Here is a 24,074-nt window from a genome sequence, read left to right as displayed (position 1 = left end):
AGAGGGAGTCACACATTAATTCAACAAATATTTACTAATCGCTCCTTATGTGCCTGGCACCACACTTATGCTCAGGATATCTATTTTTTAAAAATTCATTTTTTTATTTTAGAGAGAAAAAGAGAGAGAGAGAGAGAGAGCGCTCACATGAGCAGGGAGAGGGGCAGAGGGAGAGCTAGAGACAGAATCTCAAGCAGAATCCCCACTGAGCAGGGAGCCCAATGCAGGACTCGATCCCAGGACTCTGAGATCATGACCTGAGCCAAAACCAAAGTCAGATGCTTAACTGACTGAGCCATCCAGGCGCCCCTCAGAATTCTTGATGAACAAGAGGGATAAGGCTCTTTTTTTTGTACTGAGGCTGTGCTTTGAAGGACTTGGGAGAATTCAATGAAGAGAGCTGCAGAAAACAGCCTTGGTAAAGGTTCAGAGATAAGGTAAGATGGTGGACATGGAAGAAGAAAAAGTTTATTTTGGGCAGTTTGTGCCGATGGAAGCCTGGAGAACTTGATACAACAAGCAAGAGAGAAGGAATGATTGAGGGTTTGGACAAGAGTAAGAAGTGAGGAAGCGTATATACACAAAGAGGACATACATGAAGGACGGGGAGGGAAATTGGGTAGAACCTGGGAGTATGGACAGCTTGAAATCTGTTTTAGGATTCCAGGAGTGAAATAAGGTCCATATTTACTAAAGTGGGTGACAGAAAGAGGAAAGAAGAATACAGAGAGTCATTTTAAAATCAGAACTCATAGTACCTGAGATCAAGCACAAAAAAGAATAAAAGGTGATCCTATGTCTTCCCAAGCAGTCAAGGTAATTAAAGCATTAACATGGCTCAAATAATAGAGTCCCTCAGATTACTCAGCTTAAAGATAATCAATTTTATAGACTGATTTGATCAATGAAGAACATCTTAATCAAAACAGCACATTAAAAATTAGTAACAAACTCGAAATGAAATGTCTAAATCTCGTGCCTATTTCTACCATACATCAAGGGAAAGGTCACGGAATCACATAAAAAATAACAGGCAGACTCAAATTTGAATTCTTTGCTATAGGGTCTGTCTTATTCTGTCTGAGCCTTGGAGAAAATATCATATCTCACAAGATTATAAAAACCAAAGCAAAAGATATTCAACTCATTCAATTCAGTGGTGCTCACAGCTGTTGGGCTCCCTCTCTTCTACACTCTACTCCAACCTGTTTCAAGTATGCAGAGCATCTTTTCTCCTAAAATTGCACAAACTTGGGGCACCTGGGTGGCTCAGTGGGTTAAAGCCTCTGCCTTTGGCTCAGGTCATGATCCCAGGGTCCTGGGATCCAGCCCCGCATCGGGTTCTCTGCTCAGCAGGGAGCCTGTTTCCTCCTCTCTCTCTGCCTGCCTCTCTGCCTCCTTGTGATCTCTGTCTGTCAAATAAATAAATAAATAAAATCTTTGAAAAAAATTGCACAAACTCGTGAATCAAGGCAACACACATTCAACAACTACTGGAAGAGAATTCGTGAAACTCGAGTCTGTAGAGGATTCACTCAGGAGTAACAGAACAAAGTGTCTTTGGTCAGTACAGGAGACACAGTAATGGGAGCTGGAACGTGATTAAGAGACAGAGTCACAGACTGTTGCAGCCTAAATCACGCAGCAGTGAGCCAATGGGGCCAGTTCATACACACCTGGACAGATGCTAGGAGAATGACCACTGGCAACAATGCCTCTAAGCTCAGAGGTTGACCCGAGTGCCGGATTGTCAGAGCTGGAAGGGCCCTCCAAATCATTGTGCCGAATCCTATCATTTTGCAAATGAGGACACTAAGGTCAGGAGGCAGTGTGGGAAGGAAGGCGTATAGCAAAGCAAAGGGAGCGGGACAGTGGGTAGTGATGAGCTCATATGTCGGAATTAGGTAGACCTCAGACAAATTACTTATGTTTTCTTGGCCTCAATGTTGACAACCTTCTTTTTTAAAATGGGAAAAAAAAATAATACCATCTGTAAGAGGAGCTTGTGATTATTAAGTGAAACGCTTTGTGAAAACTACAGGGCACAGCTGGCTCTGAGGGTCATTTTGAATTCATCTTTACAAGCACTCCTCCCAGCCCACATACGGCATCGGCACACATGCTCTGGGGTACGTCTGCTGTGGGGCAAACAATCAGGAAGCCATTATTCCCCCAGCTTTCTGCCCAGGACCTAAGACCACAAAGCCCAAGTCAAATACCACCCACATAAGGAAGGAGCTATTGCCAACGCACCCATGCGTTGTAGAGGTGGGTAGCAGGGCGCTGGAGAGACAGGAAATGCAAGAGTTAAGAGTAAAACAAAACTTGGCTGGTGTTTTGGTCTCTGAGGCCCCAGTGGCAGGCGGCCAACTTGTGTTTGTGGCCAAAGGGAACTTGACAACGAAGGAATGGGAAGCATCTGAAAGGGAGAGCTCAGTTTGTTTTCTTCCTGGGGGCAGGGTTTTTCTTGCGTGGTTGAAGTCATTTCTCCCTGTGACAAAAAAATGGTGGGATTTCCTGACATAAATTACCTACCATCATGCAAATGTAAAAACAAAACAAAACCAGAAAAAAAAAATGGTTAGTTGAGCAATTACTATGTGTGCCAGGTACTAGACAGACTAAGCATTCGATATGCGTGAGCTCATTCATTCTTCAGCAAAACTCTCTGAGATAGGTATTCCTATCATTATATTGATTTTTAAAACTGAGAAAATGGCAAAAAGAGGCACAGAGAAATAAATGGGCCCAGACTGCCGAGCTAATAAGTGAGAGAGAACCGGGTGTGACGCAAGTGGCTTCACTCAGAAGCCTGCCCCCCACCTCACTGACACGGCTCTGTGCTACCCAGTCTGATGGATTGAGGGGAGCATGAAGAGCAGAGAGCTCAGAACGGAAACACAGAACGGTGCCACTCACACTAGGAAGGACGAGGAAAGAAGAGAGAAGAGGGAGGGATGGAACTGTGCAAAATCACACACTGTGCGGAAAAGCACCCAGCGGGGGAACCCAGGAGCACGGCCCTAGAAGCTGTGTTGCTAAAAGAGGTTGGCTGCTCTTGACAATGGACAAGAGCCTCACTAACCCAGCTGCCCCAGACTAGTCCAGGATGATGGGTGGCAGTCACTCACCACGGTAGCTCGGAGATGATGGGATCGGGGACTCATCTGCGGTTCCAATCTGCTCTGCCACTTGTTAGTTGTGCACATAACCCTGGGCCTCATTTTCCTCATTCATCAAATGGGATTAAGAATAACCTTGATAGGGTTACTGTGAGAGACAAGTGATAGGCCGTTTGTACAGCCCTCACTCGGAGCCCGGCACACTTGTACATTACACACAGGAATGATAATGACCATCACGGCTATCCCCACAAGGTGAGGGGCCCACTTCTTTACGGGCCACTTTTGCCTGCAGAGAATCTGCAGAGTCTTGAACTTTTGCACACTTTGGATGCACATGCCTTATATATGGGGTTCATCTCTCCTGTAGTTTTTCCTGCTTCGACTGAAGAACTTGTGAGGAAAACAAGAAACACAGAGTGCCGGTAAAAAGGTGATACCAAGAGCTGTGCTTGTAGTTACTGCAAAGTAAACAGCATAAATGCTGTTTTGAGTTCATAAATAAACTTGGAGATGACTGCATATTTTCACACATTCTTAAAATATGCATTTTGTTATAGTTATTGAGGACTGAGTATCCATTAGAAACCTTATAATCAAAGGCATGTTAAAGCCTTAGCTACAATGGAGCTATTAATATGGAATTGGGAACTATAACATTTTCCAAGCCACACAGTCAAAACGACTTTTTTTTTTTCATATGAAACAAAGGTCAACTGATGATTGAATTATCTCTGAAATGCTATAAAATAAAAAATTTTGATAACTGAAACTAGGAGATGTACTCAATAGATTGTTAAGCAAGACGAGGAAATAGATTTCTCAGCCTAGCAAGGGAGAAATGCATTAAGTACCAAAGAAAGCTTTGTAAATTTCTCTGAAATATCCAATGCGATTTACTAAAGTTTGCTTTAACATACAGTGCCATAGAAACCTATAAAGTAAAATGTGAGAAACTGGAAGCCAGCTGGATTAAAAACAATCAGAACAAAGATATTCTGGATAGTAGTTTCGTTACTTCCGTGATTATTTACTCTTTTTTTTTAACTACCCAGAAATTTGTATGTGAGGTATTATAGGTGTTTAATAGTAGTATAGGAACTGGACAGGAATCTCCTCAGATTTAATTTTTGTGTGGTAAGAAAAAAAAAGGTAAGCACCTTGTAACAACAGTACTTACTTTCAGTTGTTGTGGTGCAGATGATCTCACTGTTCTACCCTTGCCTGGGAATATATTAAATAAAACTTCTCAAAGGTAATGTTTGAAAGACAATATTATTCAGTGGTTCACAACATAAGTTTGGAAGTCAGAGAGATCAGCACACACATTCTAAATATTTGGGCAAGTCATGGACTCCCTGATTCTCAGTTTTGTCATTTATATAATAAAAATAATTATCATAGTAGAACCCCACAGAATCATTGTGACAATTAAATGAGACAATGCCTATAGAAAATATAAGAACAGTTTCTGGCGCAGAGCAGGAGCTCAAGAAGTGATATTTTTTATTAATCCTATTTTTACATTAATATTTTTGTATTAATAAATACGAGCTTTACTAGAACATTTCCTCCTCCCGGGGAAGGCAGTAGTTACAGCTATACCTACTTTTTAAGAGCAATTATGGAGCAACTAAGAAAAAATTCTTAGTATTTCTTATTCTACAATAGCCAGAGATCAAGCGTTGTTCTGGGACAGCCATCTTCTGGTAAGTTACAGGGCCACTACCTACTGGTAAGGTCTAACTCAAGAACAGAAAAAAAAGAAAAAAAAGGAAGAACTAAAATCAGTGATAAGCGACTCCAGTAGAAGAGGTGATTCAGATAATGGCCGTAAAGAGATGGGAAAATCAAGAGCTGACCATGTGCAGATGTATCTATCCCATATGCACTGACAATATCAAAACTTAAAGAAAAATATTCTCATAGGCTTTGGTATGGAGGAATGGAAAAGTCTGCAGATTATTATGGCCTAGCCTCTAGGTCAGTGGTGAATAAATCACAAAAGACTGTCTGGAAAACTAAAAGCAAGAAATGCCCTTCGGGCTCATAATTCAGCCCAAACAGGTGCTTATAGTGCAGACTGGGTGTAGCAATGGGCTCTTTAAAGGGCTTCAAGAGAGAGGGAGGCACTCTCTTTTCTTTCAGAAAATCTTCTAGAAGGTTCACTCATTCAGGATCCCAGCACAGCATAGCAGCACAGCAGTTGTCATGTTGGGATTTGGTTGGCATTCATTTAGAAGGTAGAGCAATAAGATCAGGAGCTTTCTAAGGAATCCGGGAGAGCCAAGGCGTGGATGGTACCCAAACGCTGAGTGACTAGCCCCAGAAACTACTCAGATACCAGGGCAGAAACGAAGTAAGCTGGCAGGAGTCAGGGAGCACAGATGCAGAGCAGTTCTAGGCAAGTCACCAAGAACACGGTCGATCGACATTTTTGGAGCACCATGTAAAAAGTTCTGGGAAATCTCACCGAATCCCATATATTCAGGTCCAGGGTGGTGCAATGTTAACAGTGACAACAGTAATGCTAATAATAACAATAACCATGGCTATGACTGATTGAATGCAAAGGCCATACAGGAGTCCCTCCTTCTCTGAGGGAGATACCTTCCAAAATCCCCCAGGGCGTGCCTAAAACTGCAGATAGTACCAAACCCTATAGATCCTGTTTTTTCATACACATATATGTCTATGGTAAACTTTAATTTGTGAAGTAGGCACAATAAGAGATTCGCAATGATAATAATACAATAGAACAATTATAAGACTATACTGTCATCAAAGTGATGTGAATGTGGTCTCTCTTTCTCACACAATATCTTATTGTATAATACTCACTCTTCTTGGGATGATGCGAGATGATAAAATGCCTACCTGATGAGACGAGATGAGATGAATGACATCGGCAGTGCTACTTAGGGTTAGGGTACCACTGACCTTCTGAGGGTCAGGAGGAGGATCATCTGTTCCCCATGGTTGACCGCGGTATCTCTATTAATTTAATGTCTTCATTCCCATACTGTAAGCTCCACAGGGCTTCTGTTTATGTAACTTAGCTATGCACCTAGCCTCTAGCATCATGTTTAGAACTCGAATAAATACTTTGCTGAAAATCTTATAAGGTCTGATAGACTAAAAAGCTAAGAAATAAAAGAGAGAGGGAGGGAGGGGAAGAGAGTGGGAGGGAGGGAGGAAGGAAGGATAGAAGGAGGGAGGAAGGGAGGGAGGTTGGAGGGAAGGAAGGAAGTAAAGAAGAAAGGAAGGAGGGGAGGAAGGAAAACAACCTGAAGCTCAGAATTGCCCAAAGGTCCTCAGTCAGTAGTTTAAAGAGGCAGGATTTGAACCTAGGTCTGCTTTGACTTCTAAGCCTGTGTATTTACCTGTTATATCATATAAGTAACTAGAAAAGAAAAACTGAGCCCTTTGGGTAAAGAAGACTGGAACAGGGACAAGTCCCAGCTACAGGATGCTTCATATATTTTCCTCTGGGTTACAAATAGATTTCAGAGCAGAGAGAGAGTTTCAGCTCCCAAATGTAGGAGGAGAGGAGCTACAGAGTCGGAGGTGTGCACAGGTGAATCCAGTTACCGGAGACAATAGGGATCTCCATCAATGAAATTTAGCAAGGACACACGGGATTTTAATGGAGATATCATTGGAGAAAAATGGAACGTGGAGAGGTCAACCTCTGTCAGCAGTAAGATCTCTTAAGCATGTCTATCTTTCCGATCTGGCTTAGAGGGAAAGAGTTTCAGTGATGAAAGCCAGCCTAATAAACTAACTGATTCAGTATCAGAATGGCTATCAAATAACTGAAGTGCTTCACAGCCATTTAAAAACAAGTACATGAAAAAAAAAAAAAGCACATGATATACTCAAAGATCTTCATCTTTTTTTACCTGTCAACATGACTCTGAAAAAAATCTAATATCAGAACCATTTGGGTTAGAGAAAGAGTTTATTCAATAGTTGAATTAAACCATCACCTGAGCCCTCAGACCTCAGCAGAGACAGTGCTAAATGGATTTGGGGAAGGCTACTGCAATCCCTTCCAATCTCTCTTAGTTTTCCTGAAAATAAATGGAACATTTAAATAAAGTTAGAGTATTTATTACTCCAAGACAGATTCAAGGCAATCTCCTCTCAGAACAACAACAAAAAACCCAGAAGGCCATCTGTAGCTACTCCAGTCCATCCAACATCCAAAGTAATTGTTTTAAAATGCAAATGGAAATATGACCTTCTCCTTAAACCCCTCCAGTGGCTTTCCACTGCCTCCCACTCAATTCCAGATCCATCTCCATTGCTCACATAGCCCTGCCTGGTCTGAATCTCGCCTTCCTTCTCTCCTATTTCCATTCCCTCCCTTCACTCCTCCATCCCCTCCAACCACTCTGGCTTTTCTTTTGTTCCTTGAGCTTCCCAAGTCCCCAGGCAGTGGGTTAGCCCTGAAGTGCCCACTCATGAAATATTCTGCTCCCAGATCTTGACCTGTCACGTTGTGAAGAAGTCTCTGCTGTGATGCCTTTCCGGACCATGGAAAGCAGCTTTGATCCCCGCTCCCCCATGCCTTTCCCAGTGAGTCTTTGTTTTTCATTGACTCTACCACCATCTGAAATTACCTTGTTTATTCATTTGGTTGATGAGTCTTGTCCCCTCACAGTCGGAGGCAAGCCCCACCGAAGCAAGGACTCTTCGCTTCTTTGTAACCTGCACTCAGAAGAACGGCTAGCTCACAGCATTCCACCACCACTAGAGACTGTCCTCCGTATCTTGGTCAAAACTCACTGAGAGGGCAACAAACTCTATTCTTCAATATGCCCTCATGATGGGCATTGCCACAAAGGTAGAAGATAGTGGGAAACTCAAAAGAAGAACCCTAGTTGAATATTTTGATCTGGCAATTGGATTGCTTGGATTAGACCTTGCTGAGATCACACACAGGACAATATTTGTGTTTGTAATTAGGCCAAGATAGATTTCATCTGAACACACTTTAAAATGCATTTTAAATTGTCCCACTACATAGTCATTATTAGAAACAATATTTTTACCCGGTTTCACAAAATTATATGTAGCATTTCCTGCTCAAATAAATATTTCACCAAATGAGGGACGGTGTTCTTCGCCCAGTATCCAGGAATGATGAAAATCATTTGTATGTGTGAAAGGTGGAAGATATGGGGAGAGAAGTTAACTCTAGTAGGGTTACATCCAGAAACCCTTCTGGTAGAGCACGGAATTCTTTTTTTAAAGACTTTATTTATTTATTTGACAGAGAGAGAGAGAAAGAGCATGAGTGGGGGTAGGGGCAGAGGCAGAGGCAGAAGCAGGCTCCCCGCTGAGCAGGAGGCCTGACATGGGGACTCCATCCCAGGACCCGAGGACCATAACCTGAGCTGAAAGCAGACACTTAACCAATGGCACCACCTGGGCGCCCCAGAGCACAGAATCTTAAAACTAGCTAGCACCTTCAAAATTATTTAACCTAACCTTTACTCGAAAACAGTTTCTGAGATACTAAATGTAACAAGAGCCCTAAAGCTACACTACGTTTATATAAAAATTTACTGCTTTTAAAAATATTTTCACGTATATTTTGTGCTTGGATATTTACCACCAAGTGAGAAAGGCAGGAAAGCTCATTTGCCATTCCACAGATGGGAAAATAGAAGAGATGGTGACTTGCCCAAAATACACAGCCAGGACCTTCAAAGAGGACACAGAAAATCAATTCCCACCCACCTGGCAAATTCTTGGCCTCATCCTCATAGCTAATAAAGAATGGTGCCAGGAGATGTTAGAATTTTTTGAATTAAAATCAATTTCTCTTTCTACTACTTTGCTCTGTCTTCCGAATGTTAGATAGCTTGTCCAAAGTCACTCATCTGGCTGGAGCACTGTCAGGACTAGACCCCAAAGCAGAACTCCGACCACCTCACCCAGCTGTCTTACTAAATGAAAACGAAAACTTCATGACACACCACATGACTCATTAACATGAGCCATTCTAGCTCGATATACAAACCAACTTCCAGCTAACAGTCTAAATGTCTGACAACAGGGGAAGAGTAACATAAATGATAAAACGATGGGATATTCTACAACCAGTACAAATAATGCTCGTGAAGACCATTTCAGGAGGATGATAATGAGAGCTCGCGTTTCTTGGCTGAGCATTCACTCTGTGCCAAATACTGTTTTTCATATATTATATGTCACATATATATAATTATAATATATATTATAAAAATAATACTCACTATATATAATACGTTAAGCTCTTTTAGTCCTTATAATAACCTTTCCCGATAGGGATTATCCCATACAGAAGAAGAGACAGAAGCACAAAGGGGTTAAATAATTGGCCTAAGCCTACACAGCTGACAAGGGTAGAGGGGTCAAAGTTTACATTTGGAAAGTGTGCCTCCAGATCCATTACTCTTAACAAATATGCACACTGCCTAGGACAGTGGTTCCAATCTAATGCCAAGTGGAAAAGCCATAGGTGTCTGCGTGTGGATATACACACATGTGTGCATACACATGTTCAGATCAAATTGGGTCCTTTGACTTATTTATTTTGCCTGTAAAGCTATTAAGAGCTAGACTTCATTGAGTGCTTACCTACTATGCCAGGTAAGTGTCACCTGAAGTCCGTACATTTTTTTAATTTAATTTCCCCACTATCTTTTTTTAAAAAAGATTTTATTTATATATGTGAGAGAATGAGAGAGAGAGAGACAGCGCGCATGAGAGGGGAGAAGGTCAGAGGGAGAAGTAGACTCCCTGCTAAGCAGGGAGCCCGATGTGGGACTTGATCCTGGACTCTAGAATCATGACCTGAGCTGAAGGCAGTTGCTTAAACAACTGAGGCATCCAGGTGCCCTAATTTCCCCCACTATCTTATGTGGAGGGTGTTTTTCTACCCTCTTTACTGCTAACACCGCTGAGGCTTGAAGGGCTTCAGATTGTCCCCAAAGTCCATATTCTACACTCAACAAATTGTTGCAGTGGTTAGTTATTTCATAATAATCAGATAATTGGTGATTTCAATTTCTCCTTTGTATCTTCCTGTTTTCTGAGTTTTCTACAATGAAACCCGGTCTCTCCTAAAATGAGAGCAAAACAATTAATGTAGTCAGGCAGACTGTGTGAGATACTAGATTAACTGCACGCTCCTGAACCAGAACGTGGCTCTCAGCCAGAGCGAGCCTACACAGCAGACGGGTGCTCTGGGGAGAGGAAGGGCGCACGATCCTGGGTACTGCCTGGCATCCAGGAACCATACTGGAGCCTTCAATGTTCCCAGCAGAGTAACCTTTAATACACCTTTCATAGGAACCAAATGCTTCTCTTAATGTTTTGCATATATTAACTCATATAATTCTCATGATACATACACTGAGCAGCTTGTCTATTTCCCAAAAAGTTGCGATCCCTCAATAGCATTCATTCATTCACTGGCTTTTTACTGAGTACTTACACATGCCATACGTTGGGAATACAAAATTGAGTGAGATACGGTCCCTGCTCTGAGTCCTTGGTTCTTGGCAGAGGAGCAAACAAAGTAGGTATATAAATGGAAAATGGCAGGTAAGATTTATTAAGAGTTTAACACTTTACCTCAAGACTGCATCATCAACCTCTACTTGCCAGCCACCCTATGGCTTCTAGACTTGCCTGCCAGTCCCTTCCATCAAATGAACCAGTTCTTAAAAATATCTCTTTCTCTCCCTCTCTCTCTTTCTCTTTCCCTCTTCCTTCCCCCTCTCCCTCTCCCTCGCCCTCGCCCTCTCCTGCTTTCTTTCTCTCTCTGTCTCTGTCTCTGTCTCTGTCTCTCTCTCTGTGTCTGCTTCTTAACCTATTGGTTCTGTATCTCTGGAAAATGCATGGCTGATTTAATCCTACAACCTCACATGAGTAAATTACCTACAAGAAAATTACTGTTATTATCACTTCTATCTTCTAGATGAGGAAGCAGATGCACTAGCTTCTCAAGATTACATACATGAGATTTAACCTAGGTCACTCTGACTCCAAAGCCAGTGCTCTTAAACCTTCTGATATGTGGCCTTAGGAGGGCAAGAACTGAGAGCTAAGTGAGCTCAAGGAGCAGCTCACTTTCAACACAAAGAATATGGGGAGGCTTCATTGAAGAGGAGCCACTTCTATTTGACCTTGAATGATCAGAGCAGACTGTGCCCATGCAGATAAGGGAAGAAATAGCATATACAAAGAAAAGAGAAGGGCAAGGAGCTACTGTCTGGCTGGTGCAGGGTGTTTTTGAAGAGATGAGGTAGCCGGCGTGTGAAAGTGTTACACCGCACACAAAAGCATTTGAGCTTCATCTTAGAAGCATGGGAAAAAAATCAAAGGCAGGTGGGGAAAGTGATGTCTTTGATGGCTGTGAGGTGCATGGATGGGAAGCAGCAAGGTCTGATCAGGTATGGTAGCAGAGGATAAAAGGGAGAGAACAGAGCCAAGATCTTTTAGGAAGGATCATCTATAACTCTAAACAACCAACTGCTGTGTGGCAAGTTGGAAGGAGAAATGAGGAATGAATCCAAGCACAGCCTGGGGCTTGACTACCTGGTAGACACAGTTCTTTGAACTGGAGGCCCATGGAGCCTAAGAAAAACTTGGTGGTTAAAGTCTATAGTACAAGAGAAGGGTCCTACCTGTTATAGGGCTTATAGACCATTTTCTACCATTGCTACCAACCCTAGCGCTGTGAGCATGCCACTTTTCCGTGATATGCTAAGGCATTTGTAAAGGTTGGGTGCAGAGCGAGACCACATACAACCCAGTTTTACTCATTGTTTTTCAACTTTGGGAAGCTGTCCATGGTAGGGAAAGCAATGTCATATCATCCTATGTGCTAATTCCAAACAACTAGCAGAGGTGGCCTGGACTATGATGGTGAGACAGATGCCAAGACCAGAGAGCATGATGGTTGAGACTGATTGGTGATACCTTCCAAGGTCAAGAAAGGGATAGTTGTAACCCCTGGACACTGAGAATCAAGGATGATAGAATATGTTAGTAATGAACAGTATGGTAAAGGGAGGAGAGAAATCTGTAAGTCCCACTGCAAAAGACGTACAGCAATAATCGACTTGGCAGGTCAAATAGCAAGCAGTAATGCCTGGCCACTGAACGTTAAGAATCCACATGTAACAATCAAACTGAGAGAGAGCCATCTGAGAAAATCACTGGCATGGGTACCACATTTCTTCAGAGGTTTTCATAGTTATTATCTCATTAGAGCTTCACGACTCCATGGGGTAGAGAGCCAGCATCATTCCTACCTTACAAATGGGGATGCTGAGGCCAAAGCAGTTTCAGAACTCACTCAAGGTCATAAAGCTTGTCAGGAGATCCAGCCCCTTCAATTCCCAGTTGTTCCCTCCACACAGCGCTGCTGACTCACTGACAGCAGACGCATGAGACATGGAAGCACAGGAGAGAGCTATAAATGGCCACATTGTGTGTGGACGGAGCAGAGCGGTGGCCCCTGGGGACACATTCATTTGTGTGTCTTTGGGCAGTCACCCAACCAGTCCCAGCACCTTTGAACGTGAAAGACACCACGGCTTCCAAGTCTTTGTCTATTCACATTTTTGGAATCATTACTAAAATTAACTTTGACTTGTCCCCTTACGGAGAGAATAAAAATCCTTGGGTAAGTGATTTCATTTGGCTCTGGTTTGCTCAAGTGCAAAATGGGGTTGGACTAGATTGGTTCATCTTCAATGGTAGCACACACCATCATGTTTTCCTGATAATGGCCAAGGCTTTCACAGAATGTCAGTGAACACTGAGGTGTCCTTCTCAGGGAGAAAGGGCTTTTGTTCATTGTGGGAGCTAGGCTTTTTGATAAAACATTGTGTAGAGGGTGAGCTGTGAAATTTGATATCCCATGTCCCTCCGCATTATAAAATTCTGGGAAACCAGTGAGTGCCACTGAAAGGTGCCTGCTTCTGTGTTTGGTGGCCTTCCTCAAGCTGATGGCTGATCTGAAGGATCATAATCTGTTAATTAAATCCTTTGCTTCATACTGAACAAAGCTTGTGAAATACTATGTTCAATCTGGTCAATCTGTTGTACATTTGTCAGCCAGAGACCCAGGCCAAACAATTTCAGATACAAGTAGGACTTTCCGGTTACACCATTATACAAATAAAGACCACTTGACTGGGAGTCAAATATGGTACATAAATGCTGGTTCTGCCACTTGGTAAGATGGTCAGCTTAAGCGAGTCACATAACCTCACTGGGCCTACTTTTCTGTTTGAAAGAAAGACAGTGAACTTATTCCTTCTACCCCACAGAGATGATGATGTGAGAATAAAATGGATATGCACAGAAGTGTATGATAGCATGTACTAGACTCTGAGCTTCTGAGGATAGAGACCACAGCTGCCTTTTTATTCCCCTGTCATATTCCCAGTGCCTAGAACACTTGGCACTGAGGAGAAACCTCTGATGTACCTCTTGAATAAATGACGCATTTTGGAATGTTTGAAGTGTGTGCAAATGTCACACAATCTTATGACAATGCCCTAAGTGAGCACAATATTTTACTCATTATTCTGCCTGTTAAAGATAGGTAATATGAGTCAGTCTGCATGGTTCTTTTTTAAAAATTCTAAAATACCAGTCCTGATACATAAGAGAAGAAGCTAATGTGAACAAAAAATAAAAATGAAGGTCAAACATAGCCAAAACATTCATGAATTGATGTGTAATTCTGATTCTGGAGTCACCCTTATCATGGGGCCATTTCCCTTGTGTGGAAATGTTCAAGCTTCAAATTATAGTTGAACACTCAGCTCTAACTCCAGGCTTGGAATCACGAGCTAAGGGAAGAGCATGATATTCACCCATTCACTTAAATACGTGGAAAGAATGAGTCCAAGAGGCACAACAGAACCAGCTTCAGAACACCAGGCTTCTGAATGCCCAGCTGTTACTAGACATGTGGATAACATAGGCTCATGCCAACTGACTAATGCAAAAGGAAACTGGTTTTCATACCACTGAAGATTCACGGGTGTCTGCTTATATGTTACTTCGGAGTCCCCCTCTTAAACGTCCCCCTCTCCTTTTGTTCAGAAGCACTTGCTGCTCTACCCATGTTCTGAACCTCTGCACATGCTCTCTCTCCCACCTTTTTGGACTCTTCCTCCAAATGGCTGCTCACCCACTCCCCTCCTTCAAGTCTTCGCTCATACGTCTTCTCAGTGAGGCTATCCATTACCTCCTTCCTTACAATCTCAATCCCATCTACCCCACTCCTTCCTCTCCTCCACAACTTCCTCTATCTCCTTTCTCCACTCAATTCTTCTCCAAAGTTCTGATCCCCATCGAATGTACTCTGTGTTCCATTTTATTTTCCCATCTCTCCTGCACCAAACAGGAAGCTCTGTATAGGCGGGAACTTATAGCTGTTGTTCACTATTGAAGCACTAGCATGTAGACCAGGGCTGAACACCTAGTACGCATTTGTACAATTCATGCACTTTCTGATGAACACACGGACAGTTCTATGCTCTAAGGACTATGGATGAGGGTGACGTCACTGCACTTCTGTCTTCTGATGCTGAGAAGGGGCAAAACAAACTTGGGGCATCGATGCAAAAGAACAGCAGAGGAGGAGTAGCCACTGAAAGGCAGAAAGTAATACATCTGAACTATTTTTGTGTTAGGAACAATTACATTTTGAAATGGGAGGAAAAGGACTCAATCATTCAATTTAAACCTTGGAGGGAGTAAGACTGGGAAATCCAAACCATTCAGTGAGTGCCAGAGACTCTTCAAGCTAGAAGCTCTAGAGGTAGGCAGATCAATTCTCTCATTTTGTTTGCAAGGAAACAGAACCCCAGGAAGGTAAAGTAACCTTCTCAAGGCACACAGCCAAGCAGTCACAACACTTAGACTCAAACCTAAGTCTGACTTCTGGGTCCATGCTCTTTCCACAAAAAAATCCAAACTACACAAATTCAGCAACCATACTGAGCTTCTAAGACTAAGGAGTTCTTCGATCAGCAATAATTTGGCAAAAACCTCATTTACCATCACATTGTATGAATGCATTATACAACATTACATTCACCTGCATTCCTTTATTTATTTAAAAATACTTTGCCAGGGGTGCTTGGGTGGCTCAGTGGGTTAAGCCTCTGCCTTTGACTTAGGTCATAATCTCAGGGTCCTGGGATCAGGCCCCACATTGGGCTCTCTGCTCATCGGGGAGCCTGCTTGACCCCTCTCTCTGCCTGCCTTTCTGCCTACTTGTTATCTCTCCCTCTCTGTGTCAAATAAGTAAATAAATAAAATCTTTAAAAAAAATACTTTGCCAGATTCCAAGTCAAACTCTACCTCTAGAAGCCAGTGTTTTCAGATCTGTTCATAATCCAGAGAAAAGGAGAGCCCTGGGAGAGAAAGATGGGGTAGAAGCATGAGGGAAGTAGAGACAGGAAAGGCAGAAATAAAGGAAAGCAGGAAGGGAGAGAGAAAAGGAAAAACATGTACAGCATATTGACAGCACTGCCCCTGGGATTTTCTGGGAATTTCTTTGAATGGCTGTGCTATCATTCGTCTCTTTCCATTATAAAATCATTTCTTTGGAGCTAATCACCAAAATGATTCAAGCCCAAACACTTATTTTCAAATGGACCATTTCTTTTCTTTTGCTTCTCAAATGTATTTTCTGTACATCACCATATCCCACTCCACAATACATTATTTTTTCTTAATTATTTCATGTTTATTTTCCAGTGAGAACACAAATTTGAGCATTTATTTTTCCTACATCGACTATCACACCCCCAATAATACCTTACAATGCACCATATGAAGTCATTGGAGTAATTTATATCTGGTTTCCTCCCTTCTCCAATGAATGAACGAACATACTAAGCACCCACTGTGTGTCAAGAACTAAGGATGGGAGGTGAATATGATAGACCAGATTCCCGTCCTTGTGGAGCTGAGCTCTGGAGAAATTCAGCCCATGCACCATTACACGACTGAGTCATAAATACATCTCTGAGGAGAGAGGGTGGACTGGGACGTACTAGGGGCACAGGGTGTGTGTTTGAGAGCTTGGGATGACAAGAGGATAGGGATGTCCTCCTGAGGAGGTGGTGGTTTTGCTGGGACCACAAGAAAATCAGTTATTCTATGAATAGGCAAAATAGTGTTCTAGGTGGAGTAAAAGCCCTAAGGCAAGAAAGTATCTGTTTTAAACACTCTGAAACCGGCAGTAAGGCACTCAGTGTGCTTGGAGAGGCACGTCAGGCCAGAGTGGACAGCCTCCTTCATGTGACTGACTTTAACAGAAATAAGAAGATAAAGAAGCTTTTTAAACAAGGAAGTGACATGACATGAGGTATTTCAATAGAGATTCTAAGTATCTCCCTGACATTCTGTGGATACAGTGAAATGTTATACATGTTCCGAGAATAGAGACTGACCCCTCTCCAGTGGAGCCTGACCTCCATCCCTAGTGGCTCTGCCCCTGGTAAGCATACCATCCTGTGCCTACAGAAGTATTTGGTAGTCAATATAGAAACTGGTTTGACCCAACACCTCTGCCACACACGCTACTTTCTCCTCAAGGATATCCTGCCCTTCTCATGCCCCTCAGTTCTCTTCTCTCTCAGTTCGTTTCTCCTCAGGGACTTTTTCAGATACATAAGCCCAAATCCATTATAATCCCTTCAACATTTTCTCCCTTCCAACTCCTGTACCATTATCTCAGTAAATTCTCTCTTCTTTTATTAATTCCATTTGTGAGTTTATATAATGAAAGTAATCAGGGTTTAACAGTAGTACATGTAATAAAATTGAATTGAGGAAAGGTAAACCGTGAGAATGGAAGTAAAATTAAACATAATTGAAAGTCCAGTGTCATAAGCCTCTAAAACTTCTGGAAATATACCTGAAAACACTCTTCAGATTGTCTTTCCATATCCTCATTGTCCTCTAATTAAACCTTCCTTTTCGCAAATACCAACATTTCAAATTGAAAACACATTTCATCCCATTGTTCTCTTCTGGCTACTTACTGTGGTAACTGTATTGTTCTTCACACATTTCATTGCAAACATCAACTAAATCCTGGGTTAATGGCCTTTGAACATCTCGTATGAGACTCTAATCATATATATCATTATTCCTATGGGAAAACCTGTTTCAAGTGAGCAATTCATAAACAAACTTTCAGGAACATAAAAACTGAGTTGGTGACTTCCTGCAATTATTATTTGAAACAGGGATAATGTATGTGCCAAATCCAAAAGAAAGAATTGTCCAGAGTCTTCTAGAATGGTTTATCTAAGATAAGTTTTTTAAGACTGCATATTCTTTTTAGAGATTTAAAGTGTTGACCCTTGGAATTGTATGGGAAGTTACACATATAAGAAGTCTCTTTCTGACACAGAGCCTCGAGGAAGGAGAGAAATTACATAAAGCATGGCCCATGTACTAGAATCTCATATGCATGCTTAAGATTTTCCAAAATAACTTCACTTTTTCTGGGAAGTTAGAAGCATTCCCTTTAAAACTTCTTAGCTAACTAGAAAATGAACAATTCCAGCTTCAAAATGCTTTATTCCTTTTTCATCAGATCAAAGAATTTTCCAAATAAATAAAACTCTATTTCTAGATAGAAAAAAAAAGTCTTTACTATTATAAGTTTCATTGTAACAACAAAAGCTCAGTTAAGCTAGGATTGTTCGAAATTGTATAAATAATAATTTTGGAGATAAAAGGCATTAATGAGGAATTAAAAGGTATGGTCTGGGTGCCTGGGTGGTCCAATTGGTTAAGCATCTGCCTTTGGCTCAGGTCACGATCTCAGGATCTTGGGATGGAGTCCCACATCAGGCTTTCTGCACAGTGGTGAGTCTGCTTCACTCTCTCACTCTCCCTCTCTCTCTCACTTAAATAAATAAAATCTTTTTAAAAAGGTATTAAGAAACAAAAAAATAAATAAAAGGTATGGTCTGTGGGTATTCATATTCAAAAGAGAGAGAGAAACAGAATATACCACCCAAGAAACTAGTTTTCAGTTAGCTCCTAGTTTTCAGTTAGGTTAAGATGCCCATCTTGATACAAATTTTTTTTTTAAGTTCCTATTATAAAATGTTATGAGGAATCAAAAATATAGGCATTGTGGGGCACCTGGGTGGCTCAGTGGGTTAAAGCCTCTGCCTTCGGCTCAGGTCATGGTCCCAGGGTCCTGGGATCGAGCCCCGCATTGGGTTCTCTGCTCAGCGGGGAGCCTGCTTCCCCCTCTCTCTCTGCCTGCCTCTCTGCCTACTTGTGATCTCTCTCTCTCTGTCAAATAAATATAAAAAAAAAAAATATATAGGCATTGTTGTTAAATGAACTTGGGTCCAGAAAATCCTCTTCTCCATTTATTGGAATTCAGGAAAACCATATAATTATGTCTTCTGGGGTAAACACACTAATGCAAAACATCCAGGTGACTATGCTGGTTCATTGTTTTTCCTCTAAAATTGAAGGAAGCAATAGATACATGGCATAATAAAGAACTCCAATTTGGTTTATGCTATTTATAAGAACTTGAATGAACTAAAAAAAAATGAAATTGGGTTCAAATTCCTTTCTGCCCATTTTCTGCTTCAAAATATTATTTTTTTATTTTTACAATTTCAAAAAAGGACTGCTTGCAGAATACACTTGTTTATAGGCCATCATGATTAGTAAATATTACAAAAATTATTCAATCACCCTGTACATTACAATTATATCCAGCAACCCCTTAACAATGTACTTGTTAATTTTAAAAATTGTTATATAGGATGAAACCACTGGCACCCTAAAACTCATCCTTCCAAGACGGTACCTAAGAGCCTGACTATGGAACTGAAAGCACAGGTAATTGCGGACAGTTCTGTGAGACAAGGGAAAACTTCCCAGGTTGCCCTACAAACACAGAGATGTCCTAAGAAACACTGACTTTGCTTCACTTATCTTAGGAAGGGGTAACTAAAATGGCCTTTTCAAACTTTAATAGGAATGCATGAAAACGACAGAATCCTTGAAGAGTTGCCCTTATCACACAGACTGCATTGTAAGCTTAACCAGTACATGAGCCTTTTAGCACATAACTCCCTTTGCTCACCCTCTTTCCCTCCACATTCATACAGAAGGCTCCATATCACGTGGCATTCCTCGGGAAAGACAGAACTCAATACGAACCGCTACCCAAAAAATAAAGACAGCAGGAATCAGCGAATCCAGTATCAAATTAAAATATATGTTTTTAAATGAAAATATTTGAAAGGAATCATGGAGCCACAAACTTCTGGTAACACGTCTGAGGTCCCTGCAGAATTATTTCCCTACCTTCAGGGATGTTGGCATCACTAGGGAGGTAGTAACGTTCCTCATCTACGACCAGAATTTCCACTAGGCATTGAATGAATGGAGCCCGTATCTGATTCCATCAAAACAGGATCACAAACTATGAGCCATTCTGAAGAATATTTGTTTACTCCTGTTTTACACAGAGTTTGAAGTAGCTTTGAAAAGTTGCCATGGCCATGTTTTTCCTGAGCAGCCAATTAAACCCTTTGATGAATGTCAAAATATATACAGTGTAAATGTAGGGTCTCTCCCTTCCTTAATAATGTATATGTGTTGACGACTGCATGTGTGCATAACCGTGTGTATGCATGTGGGCACGTAGATGAAATGTACTAGTTGAGGAGAGACATCATTTAACCATCTTAATGTTGGATGACACAGCCTGAGAGCCCACTGATGTTTCAGCAGAGGGCTTCCATGACAGGATTTTAGGGTGACTTTGAGGGGTTCCTTATTTTTCCAAGGTTATTGTGATAGATGGAACAGTCTACTTCCTCTAGGGGTGAGTTAAGTGGAAATAACTGCTCCGCCACATCTTCCTGACACGAACAATTCAGAGGTAAAATTCTGGGGTGCAATATCAGAAACATACATGTATTGTCAAAAAGACTGGCAACTAAGTTACAAGGCTGTTGATAGGCAAATTGATCTCTAGATAAGGTTCCTACCCGCCTTTCTAAGGTCACTGAACCACTAAGATAATAAGTCTTGAAAAGCATTTAAGTAGGAACTGTGGGTATATAAAAATGATTAGTTTCATTTATATTTTGAAGCCAATGGGAACACCTGTCCATTTTTTTTTTGCAGGGATCTCACGGAAGGCAACTGCATCTATAGTGTCACCTCTAATTCAAAACGGTGCTAAAAAACATCCTTCATTGGATGAATTTGGCAGACCCAGGGCAATAGTGCTAATTCAGCTCCAACACAAGTCTTTGTTACAGTTCTCATCTCAGTTTAGGCAGCTCAGATAAGCTTAACATAGGGCTTTGAACCAACTGACATTCTAGAATAGCACAATAAACGATATCACCAGGAGAGTTGTTAATGAGCGTCAATAAATATTACTTCCTTCGAAAAAGACACTTTAACTCCGTAGTTTGCAAGGCAAGAAGTGAAAATGAAAGATCTTCCACTTCTCTGTGTAAGATTCAGACCTAATCAGAATGTATGCAGATTTCTTTTTAGGAAATGCTACAAATGAAATTTAGCTGGAGAAATATACTACCTCTAGAGATAAGATTGTTCTTTTTTTTTTTTTCCTGAAAAGGGTAATCCACATGAGTTTAAATTGAAAAGTATATATCAGTAATACTCTTTCTGTTTGTCTTGCCTTGTAATTCAAAGATTAAATTCATTTCAAATTAATGAAAATTATTTAATCTTAGGGCATTAGTAATCTCAGTTTATTTAGACCTGTATTTTAAAGAACTAGCTTGAGAGCTCTTTGCAAACAAGACGAGGCTCCAAAACAAAATGATACCCAATCTCTCTTTTAAGGTTATTTTCTAAAATCTGTGAGCCATGACTGTAGAATTCTTCACTCCCCCAAATTACATTAACAGTGTTTGACATGATGACAGAGAGAGCAAAAAGAATTCATTTCTACCAAATAAGTGCGGGCTACACCACTGCTTTTTGAAAACATCCTCCTCTTATTCCATTTTGGTAAATTTCTAAGGAATGTTTAAAATCTGTAGGACAGACCTTGGCTTAAGAGGTGGCCTCTCTGCCATTTTCATGGCTGATTTGAGACCCATTATGCACTGGATTCTGCATTGTGAAATCCAGGCTGGGGACAAATTTCTGCCTGTCATCTTAGGAAAGGCCAGGAGTTTTGCACCATCCTGTAGTGTGAAAACAAAATCAAAGACAGGGTAGGGCTGCCTGCTTCTTTCCTAATCAGCTTGCTGCTTTTTTGAGGCAATCTTGGTTGTCAACTATCTCAGGCTTAGAAGGGTAATTTAGTAGAATAAAATATAGTTTAAACAACATCTCCCTAGGGAAAGTTCCTTCTTACACTTAATATCGAATGCAAAAAGGTAATCAGTAAGTAATTATTTGGTGCTTGGCTAAGAATCATTGCATGGGAATGCATTTAGGAAGAGCAAAAGTCTTTTTTTTTTTTTTTTTAACCTGATAAGACCCTGAATACGGGGCTAAGAGGCCCAGATATTTTCCTCATATTGCTCGTTCTGTTGCAATGACATCCCCGTGTAACTATAGCTATGGACCAAATTTGCTGCACTTCCTACCCCAACAATAACATGTAAATTGCGGAGATAAAAATGTCTTACAAGAATTTTTTTTAAAAAACTTAAACAGTTCACTGAAAACGACAGCATGGATAACTCTGTCAATGACCTCCCCTATCTAATGTCAATTTCAGAAAACAAGTTTCCATTGTAAATGTTTAATCATGTAGTCCCAGGAACCCAGAGCAGAAAACCTTATCTTCTCTCCCAACTTATTTGCTCTGCAAGCTCTTTCTTAGCTCTATCTCAGCTCCCTGGAAGCACTTTAGGTGCTCCCCACCCCCCCAGAAGAGCTGGGAGCTCGTAGGTTCTGAGCTAAACAGAAGCCTTGTGGTTGTTTCCATTAGTCTGAGCCCTGGTCTGCTGCAAGCAAACTGCAGCATTTCTGTTTGCAAATCCTGGCAACCAGGTTCTAGACCAGCCACAAACCCAGGCTGCACACATTCTTCAACGCTCTTCTACCCAAACCTTGCCTGAAGCCAGTCAACCACAGAGGAAAGCATCCTACCTTCCATCATGGTGGCAGAATTGCATTCCTTAATTTCCAAGGAGTCTGAAAAAATACAGGAGGATAAGATTCCAGGTCCCAGCTAAGTCCTCACAACGCCGCTGCCGAGAGGTCCGCTCTGTCCACTGCTGAAGCCAAAGGAGACAAGTGTTAACCCCAAAGACAGGCCATGGATGCTGCTGGTGCCGCTTCACCTACAGGCTCCCAGGAAGATGCTGCGAGAGAAAGGGAGAGGAACAGCAAGCCGGCCGAGCTGCACCGCCTGCGCTGCCTCGGCCAATCCCTTCAGCTCTGGACCGCGTCACATGGTAGCCAGCCTGCATCTCCTGACACAATACCCCGGGAGAGCACACAGAACCTATTTTCCGTCCCTATTCCCCTCCACCCCCACCCCTCCCGCTTGTCACCAAACGCACAGCCCCTTCCCCACCTGGTGACGCACTTCCCCGCCCCTCCTCTTCGTCTTCTTAAGCCTATTGCAGCGGCTGGGTACCCGAGATTAATTATCAGACGCTGCCACCTTAACGGGGGACTCGGGCATGAAAGGAGCACCTAAGTGGCTCGCTGCGGAGGGGATTGGGGTTTTTTTCTCTTCTCTGAAAGAAAAACTTGTTAATAATTCCGTGCAGTCTGATGTCTTCGCCGCACACTTGTAAGCTCCCATTCCTATCTCCTTTTGCCCTGAAGGAATTCCAGACGTTAATGTCTGTGGCCTCCGCACACGTCCGTGAGTCTCTCTCCCTCCCTCCTCCCTTTCTCTCTTGAAAGAGAGAAAAATCAATCCGGCTGACGTCACATCATAAGCAATTATCCCCAAAAGGATGATGCAGAAGAAATTTCATCCCAGCTGCCTTCAACAGAGCCAGGGAATTAATCGCGCATGACATGCCCAAGAGCTGGGAACTGTCATTAAAACAAAGAAACAAAAGAACCCACCCGAGTGGGGCTCTGGAATCAAACTGGCAACGCTTGAGATAATTTCTGGGGCGGGAGGCGGGAGAGAGGGCAGCAGGCAGGGCGGCCAGGCCTTCGCCCGGCAGAGGACTGCTGTGCACGCCTTCTGCTCCCGCGGCAACCTGGACGTGCCGCCGGCCGGGACCCGACCCCGCGGCGCTCGGCGTTCCAGTCCCGGCTCCCGCGCCCGCCGCGCGCCTCCCCGGGGCCCCGCTCGCGGGAGCCGCCTCCTTCTCCAGGTGGAGCGGGGCTGTGCCGCCAACTGCAGGCCCTGGAGGAAACCGACTTTCTTCTGGAGGACACCACGGTTTTTCGCAAGGCGCCCCCGGCATCTGTAACCGCCTTCCAGCCTAATCGTTCCCCTCAGTGGAAATCCGGAGGGAGGCGATCGCGCCGGGTTCTGGCCGGAGGGGTGGGTGGAGCTCAGGGGTTTGTAGCTTCCAGGGGATGGAATCTGGGTGCCGGGCTGCTAAGTGGAAGGGTTATGGCACCCTGGCTGCTAGGGCTGAGAATCTGGTCCCCGGGGACCCCGGGAGCCTTTCAAAGGGCCTCAGGCCCTGGGGTCCGGCGATTTTCGGTTCCTTTCAAGTAGGCTCTGACAGCTAAGGAAGAAGCAGGCAGCGGCATATGGGAGGGAGGAGAAGGAGGGGAGATCAGAAGAAAAGTAAAGTCCTGCTTAGAACTCTAGGGGACAACAGCAGAAGTGGGGCAGCTCTCCCTCTATAATCAAGCAAGAGGACTGGGAGAAAAGCCATAACACCACAGATCAATCGTGAGCATCCAATGAAATAGTTGTAAGAAGTTAAGATGCATTACACGATGGGTGTT

The 24,074-nt window shown here is 42.5% G+C and overlaps 1 protein-coding gene across 1 annotated transcript in view; it reads right to left on the bottom strand.

Annotated features, from left to right (window-relative positions):
• LOC111143082 (SH3 domain GRB2 like endophilin interacting protein 1) overlaps positions 1-23,276 on the bottom strand; it is a 210,364-nt gene extending 187,088 nt beyond the window's left edge. Inside the window, exons 1-2 of the mRNA XM_022496545.1 lie at positions 23,229-23,276; positions 22,293-22,420 (exon numbers count right to left, since the gene is read on the bottom strand). Of these exons, the coding sequence (XP_022352253.1) occupies positions 22,293-22,302 (10 nt within the window). The 5' untranslated portion in view covers positions 22,303-22,420; positions 23,229-23,276. The remainder of the gene's footprint in view (positions 1-22,292; positions 22,421-23,228) is intronic.
• Between the last annotated feature and the right edge of the window lie 798 nt (positions 23,277-24,074).

The sequence above is a fragment of the Enhydra lutris genome, unplaced genomic scaffold, assembly GCF_002288905.1.
Source record: "Enhydra lutris kenyoni isolate GAN:26980312 unplaced genomic scaffold, ASM228890v2 scaffoldscaffold9, whole genome shotgun sequence".
Classification (NCBI taxonomy): domain Eukaryota; kingdom Metazoa; phylum Chordata; class Mammalia; order Carnivora; family Mustelidae; genus Enhydra; species Enhydra lutris.
Note: the sequence above shows the minus strand (reverse complement) of the source record. Positions and strands in the feature narration are given on the sequence as shown.